Consider the following 23384-nt stretch of genomic DNA (forward strand, 5'->3'; position numbering starts at 1 on the left):
CATGTGAAAAAAAAAAAAAAAAAAAAAAAAAAAAAAAAAAAAAAAAAAAAAAAAAAAAAAAAAAAAAAAAAAAAAAAAAAAAAAAAAAAAAAAAAAAAAAAAAAAAAAAAAAAAAAAAAAAAAAAGTAGAAAAGAAGCAATTCAAAACTCCCCATCTTCAGCAGAACATTGGCAGAGGTGTGACGTTCTCACCCCTTCCATTTATTTTTAAGCACTGCAAGTCAGCAAGCAGTGCAAAGTGTGTTACTTGTGTATCCTTCATCCAGTACCAAACACAGAAGGCAAGGACATAACCTACATTTTTCTGTGCACAAAGCCAGTGAGGGAGACATGCCCAAAATCATACAGACCTGGAGCAACAAACTGTATTTTTTGAAGCCTCGACTATTGAATGTTATGTTCCAGTAAGTTCCACTGGCAAACTCACTTTTTTTTTTTTTTCCCCAATTCCATCACTGTGGCTTCACAGACACATCTCATTAATTTCCTGATGTCCTTGTAGGACCACAAAGCACAAATTACATGCTTTTTGCTGTTTCTCGAGTGACATTTTCCTTTCTTCTGAGGTTTATTAAGTTGTGAAACTCCCTGCTGCTTGGGGAGGTCAAAAATACAAACGGTCTCAGAAAATGTCTAAACAAATTAATAGAGAAGTCTATTGTCCACTCTGATTACTGCAGTCTGGACTCCACCTACCACTCTACAAGCCCCCATGCCACTATTTATTATCAGGAAGGGATGACCTTCTTGCTTCCTTTCTTAGCCTTCACTGCTGGCCACTGCCAATGATAGAGCCTTGAGCTAGAGAGACACTTGCTGTGAGTCAGTCTGGCTGTTCTTATTCTTCAGCTACTGGAAATGTGACATTATAAACACTGTATTTAACTCGGAACAGTAATACTGGGTCCGACCAAAATGCCTCAATGTGGGGGAAATGCCTCCCTTTTTTTTTTTTCAAATGGACCTCAGGTCAGATTCAAATACTGCTTGCACATGCAAGAGAATCTCAGGAATCCCTGCTGAGATCCCTGTTGATGGGATCTCCTGGGACTTGCATCTTCTGACAATGTCATTGTAAGTTATCATTTATCATATCCTGCTTGAAAAGTAACCTTTTCAGCAAGCTTTGGTTCATACTCACATTGACAGAACCTTCACCTCAATGATGTCCTGCCGTAACTCCAGGCATTTGGTAGAGTTGTATTCCAAAGGCCCTTCATAAAACTCAAAATACCTGAAGAAGAATAAGAGAAGATACCATAAGTAAGGCTTAGGCTAGAATACTTGTCTTACACATCAAAAGGGTTTTGCTGAGTGTTGTCCTTTATGATTTTTGCCTAAGCTGAGACTACTCTGCCTGTCTCGTGGGCAGGTTATTCCTTCGCAGGAGAACCCTCAGGGAATTCAATGAGTCTGTATTGAAAAAGCAAACAAGATTTAGGGTTTAATCCAAGCTCTGTATCAGTTTTACCACGTATCATTAGAAGTCTGGATTAATGAACCTAATTCCTAAGACCTGCACATACCCATGCAGCAGTTTAAGGGGACAAGTAAGAAACAAGAGAAGATGACCAGGAGAAAAAGGTATTATGAACAAGGCTAGAGCAATCCTAGAAAATTTGGGAATTCATGAGGCCATAAGTCCAAACTATCTTTTGAATTTTCAATAAGAAATAAAAATACAAGGTTCCTGGAAGAGCTTTACTTAAGCCATCACTGGAAATGCAATATTTTGGGGTTGTGTCATTGTAAAATTACATCAAAATTTGTGTTTGACCCAAACACATGTGTTCAGTTATGCCTGTGAAAAAGCCTTGTTAGTTTCCTCAGTAGTTCACCTTTACAGTTAATATTGGAATTTTCGGGGATCTAAAATCAATCTGTTCTGGAGAAGTGCTAAGCACTCACAACTCCATGGGGAACTGTAGAAAGACTGTCCAGGTGTCTCCAACAGGGCCTCCAAAGGCCAGAGGCATCTAAAATCAAACAGCTTCTGAATTTTGCCCTTCAAGTTAATCCAGAAATCAATGTGATAAAGCAAGGAAAAGAGAAACCCACAGAAAGGAGAAAGGGACTATAGTGTGTGACTGGAAGAAGTCCAATTGCCTCTCAGAGCAATCTGCTGGTAACTGGGAACGTTTCTATCCTGTCAAATGCTGCTTTAGGAAGAGTCTCCTTCACCTCTCCCTGTGGTTTTCACTACCTCAGCTTTGCCAAATCCCCAACCAAGCATTTCTGTGATCCAGTGAGGGGCACAAACCTTCAGAATGCAAGGAGGAAGCCCATTTTTAAAAGGTAACAGAAGGAGAAAAATAAATTCCTAATAAAGAAGTAAACTGATTACTGTCAGGGAAAAAAAAAAAAAAAAAAGAACAATAGCTCATCGATCTTTAAAAAATATGGGTACTTGGAAATGTGTTTTCCTAGACTTCAAGGCAAAAAAAAAATTTTTATGAGTTTTGTAGATGAAATTGTATATTTAAATATTTTAAACTCTGTGAAAAGGCTTCCTCAGCCTGCTGAAGGGAGATCCAACAGGAATCTTCACCTGGGCCCTCACCGAGAGGCTTGGGCTCTCCTTTCAACTCAGTCGTTCACCTGGGCACGGAACATTTACTGGGGAGCAGCTGAAATCCACTGCACTGGCACAGCTCCTGCAGTGCTTGTCTTGTTGGGATGGAGCTGAGAAACCTGTGCACTTGGAAAGCTGCTTCAGATGAAATTAGACTGAGAGCTCGCCTGCCAGCACGAGGCCAAAGCCCTGTGTGCATGTGCTCCAGGTAACTTTCCCAAACTAAACCAAAATATCTCTCCTTAGACAGCATCATAGGATTTCTTGCTCTTTTTTTTTTTTTTTTTTTTTTTAACTGTCTTTTGCTTTATCAATCCTTTACTTTGGTTCTTTGAGTCAGGCAAGGCTGGGACCCTAAATGTGCATGTTCTACACAGTCGCTGGAGGCAGGATACACCCCCACACAACACTCAGCACTGTTACACACCACTGCTGCTTCTTAAGACGTAGGGGGGATAGCAATCTCTATCAGTCTCACCCTTTGCTGTCACCTAACACTGGATTTCAGTACCTTGTGTGTGCCTCAGGACAGATAAGAGCAGCAAAAATCTAGATTAACATGTATTTTTATCTCTCCTGTGCACTTCTGGCTCTGCTGCTAAGTTGGAGAACGGCAGCTCAGATCTCAAGCAGCACATGCTGTCACGTGGGAGCACCACAGCAGCTCAGAGCTGGCTTCAGCCTGTGGCACTGGAGTCAAAGATGTCGTTTTATGAAATGGAGATGAAATTTCCTGTGTCCCAGCCGTTCCCTTTGATCGTTGCCTGTTTACACGAACCACAAACCGAAAATAGAAATGAAAAAGGACATGTTACCAAAGTGGCAGAAGGATAGAGAGGAAAGGACTGGGTAAAAAAATAAACCACTTCTGGATCTGAAGGGGGATCAATCCATGCGGCAGCACTGCATTTGTAGTAGGGGTATTCCATCAGCCTACAGCTTCAGAGAGCACAGGACTGTCCTACAACTCTCACCATAGCTCCAGATTCCCCAGCAGAGCCACTGGGAGTGTTGAATTCACCATTTGGCACCTCGTGGAAGTGCAGAGGGAGGGTATGAGGAAGGGGCTGGGTGACACACTGTGGATGGGACACGTCCCTCCTGGGGATAAGGCAGGGGACACCGATGGCCGTGTCATTCTGCACTGAGAGGGGAGAAGATGCTGCTGGCCACGGGATGAGCTCGACTGAAACTAACCCAGTGTGTGCCCAAGCCACTGAACAATCATCATCTGGGCTGTCCTTCATAAGCCCTGAACCACACTGAAGCAGGCCGCCAGTCACTCCTCAGTCTTAGTGCTGCTGATGCTGCAGCACTGAGGTTGGAAGCATTAATGATGCTGCAACAGCATTAAGGATTTTTTCAAGGCAGTATCTGGTCAATAAACTAAAGAGGAAGAAAAAAAAAAAAAAAAAGTTCCTCTCTTTCTCCCAGGAGTGTTCATGCTATGCATTTGCTTCGCAGCAATTCCTCTCCTGCTACAGACACCGAGTCAAATTAGCAGAGGCAGTTCCCTGGAGCACTGGCCAACCTCTTCCCACAGAAGTGCTTCATGCTGTACTTCCCTGGAATACACAACACCAGCCTCTAGCACAGGGAACACAGGTTCCCTCAACCCCCAGAGATGTCCTTTAAACCCGACTCCTCCTCTTGCCAGGGTCTGTCCTGCTGGGAGTGTTTGGAGACCAGGCCCCCATGCTTTCCCACAGGAAGCATCAGTCTCACCCACTCTCTGGGCTCTGAGAGCTCCTTCTGCCTATTAACTCCCACTCTAAAACATGTAGTTCCCTGTGAAGGAAGATGCATTTGCCTGTCAGAAAGCTTAATTAGCCCAAATGGAAACTGTCCTCCCCATCATCCTCCTCGGTCTGATCTCCAGCTAAGAAGCAAGGGTGCAGTTCAGTTTATTTTGATTTATGCTCTTGATTAGTGACAAGTGACAAACCTGACTACACTACTTACTCCTTTTGCTATGGAAAAGGTCTGTGTTTCAGCTTTACAAGAATGACGGTCAAGTTTTATTATCCATAAAACAGAGCTGATGTCACCACAAGAATGTCTTCTCCCTTCATTGGCTTTGCTTCCCCTGATGAAATATGAATAACTTTTATGCCTCAAAGGTCGCAAGTCTACAGGAAAGCCAGTGCAAGAATTCATGGTTCTTTGCAGCAGAGAGCACAACTACAAATGAATCACACCAAACAGCACAGTTCCATGTAGGATTGTCCTTTCTCAGGGCACCAGTGTGTAGTGGACACTGCACACCACTCAGTGCTCTGTGTGCACTCACCTCAATTGCAGCTTTCAAATCTACAACACTTTTCCAGGATCAAATCCTGCAGGTTCTCTGAGGGGCTGGGTTTTTTGTGACTCTCAGAACTGAGTGCCTAGAAATGAGATGCTATTCACCCTGTAATTTTCCATTTTTGACTGAGACTTTCTTCTTTTCTAACCTTTGTGTCCCCCACTGCAACCTCGCTTCCAGCTGAGCAGCCCACTGAGCTCGCTAGTGAGGGACACATTTGGTTTCTCAGCACACCAGCTAACTCTTGGGTCTTTGATCATCTGCAGTTGGGCTGCAGCTGCTTTGATCAGAAAAAGCTTTTCTTGATCATGCTACACGAACTGAAAAACCCAAGACTTCAATCCTGCCTTCAAGTGACGCTTGGGTTGAGACACTGATTAGTATGATATGCTGAACAAAGGTTTTAAAATATAATTGAGTGTAGTGGTCAGGCATCTTTTAAGCAAGATTTAGCAATATCTCTTCCCCTGCAGAAGCTGCCTTCCCATTTATTTTGCTCGCTCCCGCAGTGCCGGTTCTCGACACTGTTTGCAGTGAGGCTGCAGAGCATTGCAGGAAGGATTCCACCTACCCTGCAGGAAAAACAAAGATCTTTCCAAAAATATACATTATCCAGTGACTAAGAAATGAGAATAAATGAACCAAGCCCCGCAGGCTTCTACTAAATACTTATTAAGAGCACTGTCCAATTAGCAGTGCCTGCTCCCATCAGTATGGGCAGATCCACAGCCAACCTCGAGTCTAGATTCACCTTCCCTATTCAGGAACCTTGCAAATGGGCCAGAGCACGTTCCCCAAAGCACATGGCAACTGATATCTGACAGGGCCAGTGGGAGAACTTCAGGCTCCTGACATGGAGCATATCATGGCTGTAGAGGCTCTGTAAAACTTACCCAGAGTAGAACATAGTAGGTGTTGACTTCACCAGAGGCCATTGGGAGTGAGCAACCAAATTCCTCTGGCCTTTCCTTCTATTAATATTTCTGTGTGACAACATCAGAAACTACAAGATTCAGTCAAAAGGTTTCAAGGCTTGACATCCGTGCAGTGATCTTTCTCCCTCAAAGAGCGTTTCCTACCACTTCACATGGCCTGTGCTCCCAAGATTACTTTGGGAAGGCATGATCCCCATTTGGCAGGTAAAGAAAATGATGTAGATGCTGATAGGTGCGTTAGTCCATGGCATACAGGAACAGAGAACTTGGACTCTCTTTTTGTAGACCCTGCCTAGACCATAATTACCACCAAGAAGAGGAGAAGTCTGATGGAAATCATAACGACCTTTCACACCACACCTTGCAAAAGAAAATAACCTGTGGATGTACTGATGCTAAATGAGATCCCTCTGCTCTGAGAACTGACAAGTGAAGCAGAACCATTTGATGCCCTTGGACTAATTAAAACTTCGCTAAGGCTGTGGCACAGAAAATCACATTGCTGCTTGCGCTGTTTCACTATGTGAGAGACTGAGTTGACTTGCCCACAGCAGGACGGTGCTTGAAATACTGAGCTGAGAGAGAAGGGGCTGTGGGCTTAGCAGAGTAGACTGGAGAAGCAGCGGTGTTCTCTTATGCGGGTTGATGAAAATACTTGGCTGTCTCATCCTTGGAGACAACAAATATCGAAAGAGATGTTTCACATTCCTCCCGGCCACCACCTGCTGATGACAATGTCACTGTCAATAACTGGCTTAAATCCTTTACCATACTCATCTCTAGTGCTGGTAGATGCATTAGGTGTCTAACTGATCATGAGCCTTCACTATGTGTATGTAGGTGGGAGCAATAAACTGTGTCAGGTAAAAAAAACTAAAATGTGAGCAAGAGAAAATGACCATACACCTTTGTGCGCACTGTGTGGTAACAGCTCTTCTGAACTACTGCATCCAGTTCTGATTTGTCATCTTTGAGGGTTCGAGATGCTGGCAAGAGTTACAAAAAGGACCTGCAGAAATTACATGGATTCTAAAAGATTATGAGAGGCGTGTGACGCCTAATCTAAACATATGGTGACTGAGTAAGGAGATACTGCACCAGGAAGCAATTACTAGTGGCAGGAAGGTTTTCAATACAGCATAGCAATGAAAAATCACATCCAATGCCTGGAAGCTAAAGATAGAAATGGCATCTTTAGTTCAGGTTTCCTTTCTAGAAGAATCAGAGTAATTAAAATTCAAGAGCTGGAATTCCTGTACAGGGACTCACACTTCCCTGGGGATTCATATAGCTGAGGTTAAAAGCTATTGATTCATGAACCTCCTAATCATTCACTTAAGGATATTTTGAAATATCCTTAACAAGGTCATAAGTTTTTCTGGGTTTTGATAATGGCAACAGAAATGTCGATCCACCAAGGCAAGAGCAGTTTACCAAGATACCCTGCCTATTTTCAAAGTTAAAAGCTTTTTACTTTCAGAAAACCAGAAGTGCTTCCACTGGCCAGCCCCTAAGTTCCTAAGTTTGATCCTCACAGAGGAGGAGTGGCTTCCACATTTCTGCCCTTTAAAGCAGTTCACTGGTGGCTCACTGGACCTCCTAAGTCACCTTAAAAAAGTGTACCTCAGAGGTGCTCCTTTTGTGGATTCATTATTTAACCTGGTCCCCTGAATTTACAGGCATTTTACACAGTTGTGCAGTTCAGATGGTAGCTGTCATCCCCTAAGGATGTGTTTTTCATCACGGCCGCAGAAGGTCCTGGCAAACTGGAACTGGCTGCTCATTGCCATTCTGACTGTGACCTCCTGTCTTCATGTCTCCACACACACAGACCACCTGGGATTGCTTGGCTCTGCTGCCCAGTGCCACATTAGAAGTGTGAACTGACCAAACATCCACTCCTGCCAATGCCACGTTGTTCCCTTCCCATCTGTCCACTTATTTGAGGCACAAGCCTCTCCACAAATTTCTATCTAAAACACACTACCCAGTACAGCTCCACTGCGACAGCCGTGGGTGTAACAGCAGGAGCTCCAGCAGGAAACAGCCCTAAATGACACAGCAAAGGCAAGGCTGCCTCCTGCTTATCACCTGAGATAAGCCCATCTTGCAGCCCATGCTTTGGAATCAACGCCACTACCCCCTGTGCCTTCCTGGGTCCTCTCTCACACAGGCTGCTGCCCATCTTCATTCAGAGGTTTCCCCACTGCGCAATGTGTGAATGATGCATTGGAAAGAACACTGAATTGTAGTTTCAGGGACACTTTGGTTCTTCTTTGCTTTCACTGCATCAGAACAGCGCTGTCTGGTGACAAGCAGCAGCTGAGTATGCTGCAGGAAGCCCTATTTTACCAGTGCCATTTCAAAACTCTCCAATTTTTAAAAAACTGCTGTTCGGCTGATTTAATCAAGCCCACTCCCATCACTCTGACTGAAATAAGCTGCTGATGCTGTTATCCATACGAGCACCTAGAAGGCATAACAAAACTCATGACAACACTTACACATCAATAACATCTCAAAAGCATCATTTTGGCTTATCGTGGCAAGCAACTGCTTTTTTTTGTTGTTACTGTTGTTGGGGGGTTTTTTGGCTTTGTTTGTTTGTTTGTTTGGGTTTTTTTGTTGTTGTTTTTGTTTTGGGTTTTTTGGGGGGGGGGATTTTTTGTGTGTTTTTGTTGTTGTTGTTGTTGTTTCTTATGGCTCTTCAGATTTTAGTGTCTTTTTATGAGAAACTCAGGAATGTGACTTAAGGAACATCCTCAGCTGAGGATGAGTCAAAGGCTCAAGCCCTTACATTCATTCTTGTAAATGTGTGTTTGATGAATCCAGTTGATTTTACTTTCTATTTTGGGGATAAAGCTTCAGATTTGTCATACTAGAGAGCTAACAGGCCCAAAAGTATAAAGATCACATCTCCTCTCACCCAACAAAGGTTTCTGTGGTTTCAACACTGAAGTCCTACATTAAATCTTATCTTCAGCTCCAGTAGACTGAAGAGAACAACATAAACCAACTAATATGGCAGATAAATCACTGTATCATTAAGGCATTTTTTTGGCAGTGAAAAATCCTTTAGGCATGAGAACTCACAATCCCAGAAAGTTGCAAAACATGTTAAAAGGATAACAGATGAATCAGGGCTCTAGGAAGTGGTTGTATATATCACTTCTCATAACCATCATCAGACAGAACCCTTTGCCTGATTCTCCACAAGGATGCTGCATGATTTATAACAATTATCACAAAATAAAAATGCAAAAGATAGAACTATGAGTAATGGTTGATACATAAGAATTAAAATAAGCCAGTACTCAACAACTGGTTGACATTGCATCTGAGTGGATGTTTCAAAGTGCTGCAGCCCATTTAGTCCTCCTTTGCTTGAAACCCCTGTGGCTTTGGGGAGTTCCTGAGTGTTTAACTTTTACTTCACTTTTACTCCTTGCAAGTATTCACAACTTCTTTGCTACCTAGAAGACTCTCAGCAGTGAGGGTGGTGAAGCCCTGGCACAGGTTGCCCAGAAAAGCTGTGGCTGCCCCATCCCTGGAAGTTTCCAAGGCCAGGTTGGACAGGGATTGAAACCTGGGATAGTGGAAGGTATCCCTGCCCATGGCAGGGGGTTGGAGTGAGATGAGCTTTAAGAGTTCTTTCCAACCCAAACCATTCTGTGAAATTTTCTACAGAAATCAGATAACACAATAGTCTTAACTTCTGTCTTTCCTGATCTGTTTCATGCAACATTTAATCTTCACTGTTCGTTGGTTTTGGTATGGTCACTATTCTCATGAAGTCTGGCTGTCTTTCAGTTCTAATGCACTTATTCTTTCAGTGAGCCTTTGCTTTGGAAGTCCTTCATTTTCATCCAACAAATCACTCCTACAGAATGAGTTGTCAGTGTCTCTACATCCTGTATTAAGTTACATAATTAAAGATAAAGAGTAGCTCTATAATATGTGTGGGTTGATACCATTATGCATGAATAAACATGTCTGTATCTATATAAAAATGATACAACCTGATGGAAAGCATATTAATATATATATTTCAATCAATATCTTTAAGCACCAAACCTTTTACAAGGAGATGTTAGCACACAGTAACCGGCAGAGCCATGCAGTGAAAGGTATTTACTGTGCTTAGGCTGACATATAATTAATTTTGTGCATTTCAGACATCTCTCTGGAGTCCTGTAAATATACACAAGTAAAATCAGTTCAGTAAAATGTAGTCTGCAAGTTTTCCATTCAGTGGAAAGAATTATTCATTAAGGTAAGGCTTGTTTTCAATTTATATCAACAGCCTGAAGTTGGGTGTCAGATTAAGACTCTCAGGAGATGTCTAGTGACAACACAGTAAGCAAGGTGATCAAAGATAAATAGTAAACAACTTCTGACATGCAAGAGTCACCACACAGTCTTATCTTCACATTTATGAGGCACTTTTTTATTTTTCTGTATTCTCAGCTTTTGTACAGTAGACAAAAGCATAAATAATATCTACAACACAATTAGGTATGAAATATGTTGCAGCTAGAGTTACCCCTAACTCAACACACCCCTCCAACTTTCAGCTCCACTGTCATTAACACAGAATCACAGAATATTCTGAGTTGGAAGAGACCCACAAGGATCATCAAAGTCCAACTGCACAGGACACCCCAAGAATCCCACCCTGCCCCTGAGAATGTTGGGCAAACACTCCTTGAGCTCTGGCAGCCTGGAGGCCATGACCACTGCCCTGGGGAGCCTGTTACAGTGAAGACAGAGACGTGTGTTATATCACATCACACAGACTGTGATATATGCATTCTTATTGATATTATGGCCTTTTATTGATATTATGACCTTTTAAGTTTATATCTAGCTTGTGTGACTCGAGCCTGCAGTTTGAGTGTTCTGCGTAAAAACCACTTGCACCCTGAACCTTCAGCCTCTTGAAGAGGCTGAAGAGACTGAGAGTAGTTCTGCGGTTCAGAACCTCACAAGGATGTATTTCGCTTTCAAGGGTTTTGGTTCCCTGTCCTGCAGTCAGTGATGGTTCAATTGCCTCTGTCGAAGGTGTCTTGAGTGGGAAATCTATATTAATTTATTTTCTTGTGCCTTTAAGGAGATGTGTCTTTGTGTCACATTCTTTTATATGCCACACACCTAAATTGAAGAGTTTGTACATACAGACTATATATGCCTGCACTAAAAAAGCAAAAAAATAGAAGACAAATACATGCATAGATACATGAACCTTTTTTTTTTCCCCTTTCTCTGAGTGAAAAACTTCAGCCTAATTTGGTTCTTTTATAAGGAATCTTAACTAAATAAACCAGCAGAGCAGCAGGCAACACTCGTACAGGATCACATTACAGCAAGAGCCTTAACAAGAACTGCAGCATTGCTGCAGTTCAGTGACAGGATGATTTTTGGCAGGTTAGACTCTGTAACGTCTGCTTGCCTTTGAAATGCTATCAGCTCCACAGCTGTAGTTGTGTATGGTTACAAAATGATAATATTTTGAATAAAATAAACAATTTACTCAGTTTTATTTATACATGAGTATTAAATGTAAGGTTCTTTGAATTATTGGTGGGGTTTTTTTCTCTGTCTTACAGTGTTTCTAAGGTTTCCCTGCTACATGTTGAAATTGATACTACCCATGACTCAGGATTTTTAACCTCTGCAACTGACAATGTTCCAAGAAGATAGCCCAAATACTCACCCTATGCCTGTGCCTGAGTTTATGCAGATGGCCTGTGATATCTGTGGAGCTCTTTAAGCACAACTGCTGCCAGTTTCCTGACTATGCACATGACCCTTCAGACACCTGATCCCATGTCAAATTAGTAAGTACAAAAAGAGCAACAGCACATCAGTGCTTCTCATGTTTTCAAATAGTGTAAATAGAGGAAATACTCCAGTCTTATCTTGACAGAACGCTTTTCCTCTACTAAACCCTGGAAAGAATACAAGTTAAACTATGTTTCCTTAGAACATACATTCTATGATAAAGACCAGATTCTCCAGTGTGCTCTGTGTGCATCAATACTGTCACATTGGGATATTCTCCATCCAGTGCTGGGACATTCTCCCACTGCCACATCCTGACACACAGCACTGGTAGGGGAATGGAAATAGGAGAGGCCAGGACACGGAAGTCACTCTCCTTCATGAATGCTTATGGCATATTCCAAAATGCCCCGGGGGCCTCAAAGCAGGAAAACAGCACGGCAGCACTTGGGCACCCCTGATATCTCCTGCGCCGTGGGAAGCAGTGCCAAGCAGCCAAAGCACACCGCAAACCTCATTTTTCATACGGCCTGTGCTCACATTTATGGTTCACACAAGGAGAGAAATATCTCTGCAGTCATCCCCTCGGGTGTTGGTACCTGGTGCCTGTGTCACTGCCACTCTTCACTGCTCCGTCATCCGTGAAATTAAAGGTGCCGGTCCAATTTGCCAATTCCTCTCCATTCTGCCAGCTAAACTGCAGCCCTCTAGCAAGAAAACGAGGCAGTTGATATTTGATATCATTCATTAGGTCACGTCTATCAGCATGAGTTCTTATGTCCTATTTCTTAACATAGAAATGTGATTGTGACACATTCACCAAAAACAACGAAAAGATAGCAAGAAGCACAAGATATCACTTTACTAGTGTCAACAATTAATTTTCACTTCCCGTGGACAATAAAAGTCCTTGTCTGAAAAGAAAATCAGGCTTCCCATCCAAATTTGAAGGCTCAGTGTTCATAAAAAACATACATATGCGTGAAGTGGAGTAAGGCAGAAATTCTATTCCAAAAGACACAAGGGCAAAGGGTTGGAGATGTGGAAAACTGCAGCTCCAAATTTCAATTTTACATCTGCAGTAGTTGTTATATGTGATGGGCACTGGGTCCTTCCTCTAACTTGTTGGTCATGATAGCAAAGGATTTGTCTCAATATATTTCTTCTTTTCCCTGTTTGGACAGAAGACATTTTTTTAAGCCAATGCATAACGCAATCGTCACAACTGCCCATTTTCCAAACTTTCACAAATTCATTCCAAGCCCCTTGATACCTACAGTCTTCTGGAAACTACACCTATAAATCTAAAAACGCTAAAGAAACATTGGACAACACTCAAATCCTTCCCTTGGCTCAGCAGTCAAGAAAAAAAGAACCTTTCAGATTGCTATTTTTAGACTTCTCCATTTTAACCCCATTTCATTATTTTAGAAGCCTGGCAGCAGAGTTATGAACATTTGGTGCTGCCAATACTGAAAGAGAACTTTCAGCTGGATTGTGTGGAGGTGTCCAGGGAACAATCTCCTTTGTCCAAAAGAAAGGGCATCCAGGACCCCTGTAGTTTTTCTGGTCAACAGGCTTATTACAAGGACTGGAGAGTCTCTCAGACCACATCCATCCTCTAGTCTAACTGGCAGCACAGGAAAACAGGAAGGAACAACATGGGCTGTTAAAATACGCCCATGGGAATCTCATGAGGTTTAAGAAGACCAAGTGCTGGTGCTGGTGCTGCTCCTGGGTTGGATCATCTCATGGGATCAATCCAGGCTGGGGATGAACAAATGGAGGAGCCCTGGGGAGAAGGTCTTGGGAGTCTGATGGGGGAGAGGCTGGACATGGCCCAGCCAAGAAACCCCCCTGCCCTGGGCTGATCCCACAGCGTGGCCAGCAAGGGGGTGTGTGGGGGTTCTGCCCCTCTGCCCCCTCAGGTGAAACCCCCCTGCAGAGCTGCCTCCAGCCCTGGGAACAACAGCACAGGGATGTGGAGCTGCTGGAGAGAGTCCAGAGAAGGCCACGGAGATGCTGCCAGGGCTGGAGGCCCTCTGCTCTGGAGCCAGGCTGGGAGAGCTGGGGGGTTTCACCTGGAGAAGAGAAGGCTCCAGGGAGACCTGAGAGCCCCTTGCAGGGCCTAAAGGGACTCCAGGAGAGCTGGAGAGGGACTGGGGACAAGGGATGGAGGGACAGGACACAGGGAATGGCTTCCCAGTGCCAGAGGGCAGGGTTAGATGGGATATTGGGAAGAAATTCTTCCCCATGAGGATGGTGAGGCCCTGGCACAGGTTGCCCAGAGAAGCTGTGGCTGCCCCAGCCCTGGAAGTGTCCAAGGCCAGGTCGGACAGGTCTTGGAGCAACTTGGGATAGTGGAAGGTGTCCCTGACCACGGCAGGGGGTGGAATAAGACAAGCTTCAAGATGCTTTTTTAATCCCCTCTCAACTCAAACCATTCTTGGATTCTGGGATTCTGTGAATCATATCCTGGTGGGTATACATTATGCTATAATGGCTACAGGGTAATTGGGTGCTCCAGACAATCAGGGAGACCTATACCTTGTATGTTACTCTGGCAGTTTTTAATCAGCTGACGCTGCTCAAGGTACAGTTTCTGAGTTTAATACTGATGCGAACAAAACATGAGAAAATTATACTAAACCACGTTCACTTTGAGCCTTGTTAAAAGAAACACTTGTGATTATCTCCCATGTGCCACAGTCTAACACATTTTTTGCCACACTGCAGCTGGTATAGAAACACTCATCCTTTGAATGTATATCTTCGTAAAAGACATCTAAATATATGGCCTTAAAAATATCTTTTAATTGCTAAGGGCAGAACTAAATGATACATGGGGAGAGAAAACAGAAGTGTGGGAAAACCAAGTTGGAATCATACTTTTTAATTGGATTTAATGTAGATATTTGTGGCTCAAATATTTGCTTGCAAACTGAAATGGAGAGCATTAATTCAGATAAATAGCTGATGTCTGTGTGTCCTTCAGAGGTGAACTCTCCTAAAAGCATACCCAGATTAAAAGAATATTTAAAACATGCAGCAAAGTCCTTCCCTTTTCTACGTCTTTACTCTACATGTAACAGCTGGAAGGAAATCTAAGTAAATGCCCAATGGTGGAGGGGGGTGAATCTGTCCATAAACCAAAACAAACAGTAAAATCACTCTTGAATGCCCTCATCAAGCAGTTTTTTGGGAACAGTGTGCACTGCAGCAGGGGCACCAAGTTTAAAGGAGGGCATTCACATTTTGGGTAAGACCCAAGAGGAGGTGGGAGGACTAACCCTGAGGAATGGCAGATATGTCTTATGATGACCAGCTTAAAATACTTAGCTTTGAAATGGCAGGAAGGGGGATCTAATTAAGGTACAAAAATATCTGCAGAGGGCAAGCAAGGGTCTGGGTATGACACCTTCTGTGGTGAGGACAAAGTACAGAGCTGTGAGCTGACCTTATAGGGTCAGGAGAAATTCAAGTGTCCAGCCCTGAACCAGGCAGGTCCCACAGGGCTCTTCTTCCAGCAGGTACTCCGGAGATTAACAACTTATAGATGCACAAAACACACTACCAAAGAAATACTGCACAGCTTATAGGGCCGTGTGTCTCACTGTGAGCCTGCAAGGCTGAGACCCAGCTGTTGCTCTGCATTTTCTGCAGTGGTGGTACCATAAACCTCCTCCTCATAGCAAGAACACCTTCCACGAACAATGGTTTGTAGTATTAGGACTGTTTAGAAACCAAGGATGAGACATTTAAGAACACTGACCTGAATTAATTCTGTTTCTAACAAGATTAGTGAGAGCTTTGTCATTGATTTCAATCAGCCTTGAGTTGGGAGAATTCAATTTTTAAAACATAAAATGTTCTAATCCTCTCAGTTGTGAGTTCTAAGTGTCCATAAAAGCTGCCTGGCCAAATTTACAAACAGTCTGGGAAGACAGAAAAGAGACTAGACCTGCTCCATCAGTATATTTCTTTGGCATGTTACTGTAGCTAAATTCTACCTCATTCACTCTCAGCCCTAACTGCATTTAAACAGGTAAACAAAGAAGAGGCAAATTAAGCTTCTGTGAATCAGAATTGCAGTACAAAAGCACATGCAGGATGGAAACGCAGAAAAGGAAGAGAAAAAGCAGCAGAGCTTAAAAAAAGAGGGTAAGGAAGGATTAAAAGAATGGGAGGAAAGCTGAGGAAATGACTCAGACATAGAGGTCTACTATGTGATTGAGATAGTTCATGTCAAACAGTTTGAAAAAAAAAAAAAAAAGTAAAAAAGGGCTAATTTTACACCTGGAATCATTACCAGTGATTACCAATAGTGGAACTTTGCCATTTGCTCAATTTGCCCTAATGTGATAACTTCCAAAATTACTATGTTTTCGCAACCTGTGATGCTGCTGACGACTTTATAAAAGATGTAATAACCAGAAACACTCTTAGTGCAGAGATGCTGTGTTTTGCCCATTCACTGTAAGCAAATTGCTCATCAAGGAAGACGGACGTCATTCATGGACACCATTAATCACAGAAATTACCCCTAACAAATAAAGAGTATGAATAATGCTGTGCCTTGCGTTAGAGAAAGGCTCTGTGAAGTTGGATGTCTTAGCAACAAAGACCTGAGTTCCAGGTAAATGTCAGAGCAATATTTTGATCCTAATTGGTAACTGTAAATGTTGAATCAGTGTGTGGTCAAATAAACAGTGGCGTAATGTAAGAATAGCGGGAGGGGGTGAAAAACCAGAAAATTAGCAAAGCAGCAGTAATTCTGAAGGGCTTGTCAAAACCGGCTGTCAGGAAACAGCAGGACGCAAATACTAAAAGCCTGTTGCTGCAAACCAAACAAAAAAACAACTCCTACACAGGCAGAGGTTTTAATAGCCGAGGATGTCAGGTAATTATGAGGTTTTTTGAACTACGAGGCAAGAATGAACGTGTGGATGGGTTGCAGCAAGAAGCTTTGTATCCACGCTCTCGTCACACTGAGATCCCACCTCAGGGGGGTCTCATTGTCTTTCTGATGAGGAAAGTAAAGATGAAAATTCGGTTCAGACTCAAAGGCAAGGCTTTAAAAGGGAGCTATTCTACAGCTAATAAATGGAGAAGACCCAAAGGCTTTAAGCACAGCTGGAGGTCCTGTCTGGGCTCTGTCCAGAGTGCAGTCCATGACCATGCATGCAGCAGAATTTATTCAGGGGAGATCCACGGGCTTTGAGGGCAAAAGAGCAGTTTGGTGCAAGTGGCTGAGCTACACAGTGATCAGCACCTCTGGGTAAGGAGAACAGAGTGGCAACGTGGGCATCACACAGGTGATGCAAGGAGAGAGCACCTGCCACTCCAGCGGCAACCCATTACCCAAATACCACCAGCTCATACCATTTAATCCCAGCCAGCAGGCTATTTCCACTCATCTTTCAAGGTGACAGCTGCCACTGTCCTCACACGGCGTCCACCAGAGGCAAATTAAACCCAAAAAACAAGCAAAACCAGATGGAAAATTATGTTGCCTTCTGTCAGTGATGCTAAGCCAAGACCTGACTCAGTTTGCTGGCCTACACAAGTGGTCAAGCATGTGCAAGAAGAGGATTCTACAGTCTCCTTTTTAGAAGGGGGAAGGAAGATATGAATGTCCCCAGGAGCAAGGCAAAATACTTCATTTTCTTTCTGAGCTCCCTCTGTCACTTGTCTTCAATTTTCCTGCCCTTGCTTTCTGGCAGTTCTCATATTCCTTCTCTACCTGCATACTCCCTAGCAAAGAGGCCATTAGGAGGTGACAGCAAATCCAGGTTTTGTGACTCCTCCTTCTGTTTAAGTTATAAGCTAATAGTATATACATTAATTCCAAATGTATCATTAGTAATTTTACAATCTTATTTCTACAGGCCTGGTCACAATGCTGCACTTCACTGTCACACTTTACTCAAACGCATATCCAGCCCATGCCCTGACAACCAGACAGTCCAGGCCATGTAAAGGCTTCCTGAAGTCACTGGAAAATCACTTGCACTGTACCTCAGTTTCCCCGTTTCATAATTCTTGTGCCCTTGAGGAGGAGGAACTGACGACTTTAGTGTTAAATGATCGTGCTACTCTCTTTGAAAACGGAAAGTGATGCCCCCAGCCTATTAACAGGGGTGTTACAGAGGTGTTGGAAAGTCAGATGGTTAATCTTGCCAGAGATCCAATTCCTTCTTTCTGCAAAATAAGGAAACTATGACTCACTGTGTCCACAGGGTGTACGGAAAATAAAACGAAAACAGTGGTATGCATGAGTGACCTGCAGATGAAAGTGATTGAAAACACACACTAAAATGGATCAGAGAGTGAGAGGAGGTTGGGTAAGGGGAACATCAGGAATCTCCAGGGTGACAGACTGCTGCACAAGTGAAGACAAGCATAGCAGCCAGCAGAGATAACAGTAAGAGGAGATTTGGATTAAAAACAAGGATCTCTTTTTATTTTGCACAGGCCAGAAACAGGAAGTTTATTTACACTGCACTTGAAAAGACCTCAGAGGTTCTCAAAAGGAGTAAAGTTACCGTGAGGTAACAGAGAGACACTGAGATCAAACCCCGTCCAGCAGAGTCCAGCCTCTGTGTCCAAAACCTCTTTCCTGAAAAAAGGGCAGACTCAGCTCCTGAAGACAATGAACTCAGATGACAAGGACAATTCAAATGTGAACCTGAACAATTTAATATCACTTCAAACACCCCAATCCATTTTGAAATAAATATTTAAGGCACATCTGTCTGGAAAGACACAGCACAGATGAAAGGAAGAAAGAAACATAAATCTGCCTATAGCTGTCCAGGTCCAATTCACCTGTGTTATATAATGCCAGAAAAATACCATGTGTCCTTTGGCATCTTTCAGTTGGGGATCCACAGACACAACCCTACCAGGCAGGGCACAAATAAGGAAAGCATTTCTGGGTCCAGCTCATGTCCTTGAGCAGGATGCTGCCCTTTTTTGAGTGAGTCCATATGAAAACTCACATTTGCATCCAGTGGAAGCAGCATCGAATCTGACCAGTCTGGTCTAGAAAAATAATTATTTCTCCAGTAAAATTAGCAAAATGCAAGTTTTAGCCTGGATACATACATCCTCCTAGTCGCTGCATTAATAGAGATCAATCTTTGTCTGGGTGACCTACAGCTTTGCAAATTGACTGACAGTGGGTAATTACTGAGCTGATCACTTGCCATCTTACTGGGACAAGATTATTAAAAGGTTTTGAAAATCTGTGACAAAACATGGAAGAGCAGGAATGGTATATTCACAACAAAAGCAAGAGATGAAATAGTATGGGTCCCATGAAAAACAAAATACAGAGGGAGGATGTGGGAAATGAGCACACCACACACTTGGCCTTGCATTATTGTACCAGGGACAAGTTTGGCTCTATGTGTTAGAGGGAAACAATGGTATTAAAGTGGTGGAGGAGTATATTTTGACTAGTGCAAAAAGCAAAATTGGAAACACAGGTGGGAAGCTTCTGGATTATAACCATTATTAGACAGAAAGGGTTTTTGTTTCATGTATCACATTTCACATCTGGGTTAAGTCTTGCTTCAGACATTCACAGGCAATGCCTGAAAAACTTGGTCCAAAATCACTTCCCAAGAAGGATAAAACAGACCCAATACCACATTCAACTAGTGGGCTTATAGGGGATGAAATGTTGAGTAGGACGTCAAGAATGTCAAAGGAGACCTTTCAAATCAATACAATCTTACCTTTTCTCATCTGTGGCTGAAAGATAAACATCTAAGGAGTAATAGATAATCTTTATCAATTTATTTGTAATAAAATATTAAATAATTAAAATATTATTGCTTGTAATACTTAAGGGCAACACAAAACCCACAATGAAATTAATTGATGGTGAGACATGTTGTTTTCAAGAAAAAAAATAAACAAACTACAAAGCCCCAAGCACAGAGGCTCACAGGAAATCCCAAATGTTTTCAGATACCAGCAAATTTTGACATTTGAGATGGTATCTCACTGCAGAGGTGCCTGATGCAGGTTGAGTACCACAAGCAATCTCACCACAGCACTAGAGATCTGACTAAACTAATTGCTTTGCATCTCAAGTACTAATATACTTGGCACCAGGTCAAGTGTCCCTACCCTGCCCTGAGGATTCATGCTGAAAACAATGAGCAAAATGCCATTTAAAGTCAATGACTGTGCACCCAGTACCAGGCACAGGAGCAGGCAGTGCTCCCTCTCTTCATGCACTGAAGTGGATGGCACAATCTCCTCCTACCACTCAGCAAGCCCTCAAAACTATTGATGCTCTAAGATGTTCAGCTAGGACTGTGAAAAGTCTAGATTTGTCTTATTTGTTCTGATGGAAAATGCCATACCAGTGACAGAGGCTGTTTCTAAGGTTTTCCTCAAGAGAACTAAGGCATAAAACCGACTGAAAAAAAAGGACATGGAAGGACAGTGACTATCTGCAGGGCTGATGAAAAAGCAAAACGTATGCAAGCAACAGAGGGCGAAGATGCCTCAAAGAAATGAGAGGTTAAGTCCACAATTTGCCTGAGGGAGGCATGGACTGCTGAGCAATGAATACACTTGAATTAAAAATTGAGAAATGAAATGAAAAAGCAATCAAGGGTAAGAATGAGGCGCAGCGAAAAGCAAGAAAATACAAAGCCTTGCACAGTGATTATGCCTGAACCAAATCCAGCAAGTAAGTGTAAGAACGATCGGGAATCTCCAATCAGGTCAAAAAAAAGAGAAGACCAAATTACCAGGTCAGCAACTGGCCACGGAGATCAGTGGTCAAAGATGTGATCCCTCTCAGCTGGGGCCGTGGGGGACTCGGGTGTAGCACAACCCAATATAGAAACACTGGTTTAGTTTCCTACAAAGGGAGGCAAGACTGCACTTTGTACCTTCTCACACACACAGAGGCCTAGAAGGTTGACAACAGCAACAATTGAGAGTAGGAATGGGATGACCAGTGGGGGATGACTGCATCCAGCTCTGGGGTCTCAGCACAGGAAGGACATGGATCTGTTGGAGCAAGTCCATAGGAGGCACCAAAATGATCAGCGGGATGGAGCAGCTCTGCTGTGAGGAGAGACTGAGAGAACTGGGTTTGTTCAGCCTGAGGAAGAGAAGGCTTCAGAGTGACCTAATCGTGGCCTTCCAGTACCTGAAGGGAGCTGGCAAAAAAAGAGAGGGAAACGCTATTACAGGAGCATGGAGTGACAGGACAAAGTGGAATGGCTTCACGCAGACAGAGGGCAGGGAAAAAACCTCTTTGCTGTGAGGGTGGTGAGGCACTGGAACAGATTGCCTAGGGAAGTTGTGGATATCACACTCTTGGAAGTATTTAAAGCCGGGTGGTCTTGGCTCTGAACAACATGGTCTAGTGGAAGGTGTCCTGGTCCATGGCAGGGAGTTTGAATGAGATGGTCTTTAAGGTCTCTTCCAATCCAAACCTTTCTGTGATTCTTTGATTCTGTGACTTTGCAGATAGCTGAGCTTATCAGCTCCCTGCTGGTTCTGCCCCTTCCATCCCATTGCCACCTCTCCCCTGATCCTGCTATCCCCAGTACAGGCTCCAGGGCTCCTCTGACCTCTTGGGGAGCTGATGTAGCTCCTTGTCTTTCTCAGGATAATTAGGCACAGCAGAGATACCTGAACCACAATCCTCATCCCTTTGGGAATACCTTGTAGCAAGAAGAGCGTGGCTGGATTCTCAGCTTCTCCTGCTATGCCAGATTACACACAGACACTTTAAGGTGATGGCCATATCCCATAAATACACGTATTTTTTGTACTGTGTATTGTTTCAAGACTTTGCTTTGTCCTGAAGTTTGCAGTGCTCTTCTCCGAAAAAAAAAAAAAAAAAAAAAGGGAAAAAAAAAAAAAAAGGAAAAAAAAAAAAACTACCAAACCTAAAATCAAGATCTGCTCTGAAGCTTTGTGAGGGATTCATCGAGGTGACTCACAGGATACATGTTGTTTCCCTGGCAGAGTGTTTCCCTCTGGCTGGAACTGGAGGCACAGAGCTACATGACCAGAGAGATGACTCACTAGGTGACCTTCAGCTTACGTCTCCTGGGGAAAATATTTCAATGAAAAGAGACTTTTTGCACTGGGGTGGACGGTCTCAAGTTGCGGTTAACACCTCCACAGGGTGTTATGAGCAGTCCAGAGGAGCACAGGGCAGGAATGGGGCAGGAGCTCTCAGCTGACCTGAGTTGGCTGCAGTTCCTCAAACACCCAGTTTAGGACAAAATACAACTCAGGGCACACCCAGCCCCTGCAACTCCTGCTGTTGCTGATTCAAGTACAACATGATCTTGTGGTACAGGGCAAATGATCTCTCGAGGTGTAGTCCAGGTTTATTTTCTGTTGGTTTATTCAGTGTGTTTATTCCTTATCTGCCCGTGCCATGCAAAAAAATTATCATAAACCATCTTTCTTATGGTAAGGAAAGTGGTAAGGATGTCTAGGAATTAATTTGCAACTGTTGAATAAAAAATGCTTCGGATGTACAAAACTGGAGGTATTACCTCAAGTCACGAGACTGATATTAATCAGGGCATACACAGATGTAAGAGCGATGTTTTATTCTCACTTAAAAGATGCAAAGTTTTCAAACACTCCAGGCTGCCTGCATGGGAAGGTTTTCTGCCTTTTGCTGTTTGATTCTTTGAGATATTGTATGTACCCCCTCTGGCAGGCCCCAGGGTAATCTTTGTTTAGTGTCTTTAACAGTTTTGAAAATGTGTTCTCCTCACTTGGCTGAGAAAAAAATAAAAAAAGTACTTTTAAAGGTGCAGTTTCCCTTCTTCAGCTAACACTCTAACCCTCACCCTTTAGAGAAGTCAGGCTGGTAAAATACCTAGAATTAAGTGAATTTCCTGCCAATAGAGTATTGGTGTATAGTATTGCTCTCATATTTTCCCCTTGCCAAAGGGAAGGACTGTCCTATTGATGTCTCCCATGCTACAGGTTGGAAGATGAAGATAGATTTCAACATTTTTTTACTGTAGTGGCAGTTTCCTGATGTAATCCAGGATTATTCCCTGCTGGCCAAACAAGAGCTGACAAAAAAAGGCCAGCCCTCAGCTGAGCATCGGATTCAAAAGAAAATTCAGCTGAAAGGCGAGCACTGGAAAGAGGAGTCAATACAAAAGCAAGAGGCAGATCTGGATTTAAGCAGAAGTCCACAGCATTTAACCTACTTTAGCAGATCAATGCAGCAGATTTTTAATCATCACATTAATCCTAAAATAAAAATAATTACCCCAGAGATCTGTATTAAAGTCCCTTAATTATATTCATTTCATCATCCTTTTTACTTGGGATCAGAAGCTACAGGGACCAGAGCTCCCCCATGTCATTCTCCAGCTTGCAGTTTTTCTCTCTCTTGTTAGGGCTTCAGCTGCCACTACAGGGATGAGGCACTGGCCTTGGTGAAAGCATCCACATCCATCCCACTTGGGGGAAAACTGAAAAAGGAAAAAAAAAAAAAAAAAAAAACACCAACAAAAAAGATGGGCAGGATTCTGCTTTCCAGTGACCCCTTTATAAAACAGGAAAGGAAGGAACAGAGAACGTTACATGGTGGGTGAAAAAGGTGTGAATGCCTAGAAATCCAATCTCTGCATCCTCCCCTTCTTCCAGCAGTGCCAGGAGTTCATCAATATCTCATAAGGGGAAAGAGAGGACTTGACCAGAGGTTGGGCCCCTTATCAAATTTCACTGAGCAGAGTTTATTTCCTCTCCTCTCCTCTCCTCTCCTCTCCTCTCC

The 23384-nt window shown here is 43.1% G+C and overlaps 1 protein-coding gene across 5 annotated transcripts in view; it reads right to left on the reverse strand.

Annotated features, from left to right (window-relative positions):
* The window catches only part of ST8SIA5 (ST8 alpha-N-acetyl-neuraminide alpha-2,8-sialyltransferase 5), a 68143-nt gene that overhangs the window by 18399 nt on the left and 26360 nt on the right, over window positions 1-23384 (reverse strand). For 4 of the 5 annotated variants that reach the window (XM_027885583.1, XM_027885601.1, XM_027885610.1 and 1 more), the window contains 2 exons: window positions 12193-12300; window positions 1142-1234 (listed from right to left, as the gene is read on the reverse strand). In XM_027885583.1, the coding sequence (XP_027741384.1) occupies window positions 1142-1234; window positions 12193-12300 (201 nt within the window). The remainder of the gene's footprint in view (window positions 1-1141; window positions 1235-12192; window positions 12301-23384) is intronic. The other variant, XM_027885617.1, reaches the window with a different exon arrangement.

Source organism: Empidonax traillii, unplaced genomic scaffold (assembly GCF_003031625.1).
Source record: "Empidonax traillii isolate 1590-97213 ecotype Southwest subspecies unplaced genomic scaffold, ASM303162v1 scaffold10:size5872457, whole genome shotgun sequence".
Taxonomy (NCBI): Eukaryota; Metazoa; Chordata; class Aves; order Passeriformes; family Tyrannidae; genus Empidonax; species Empidonax traillii.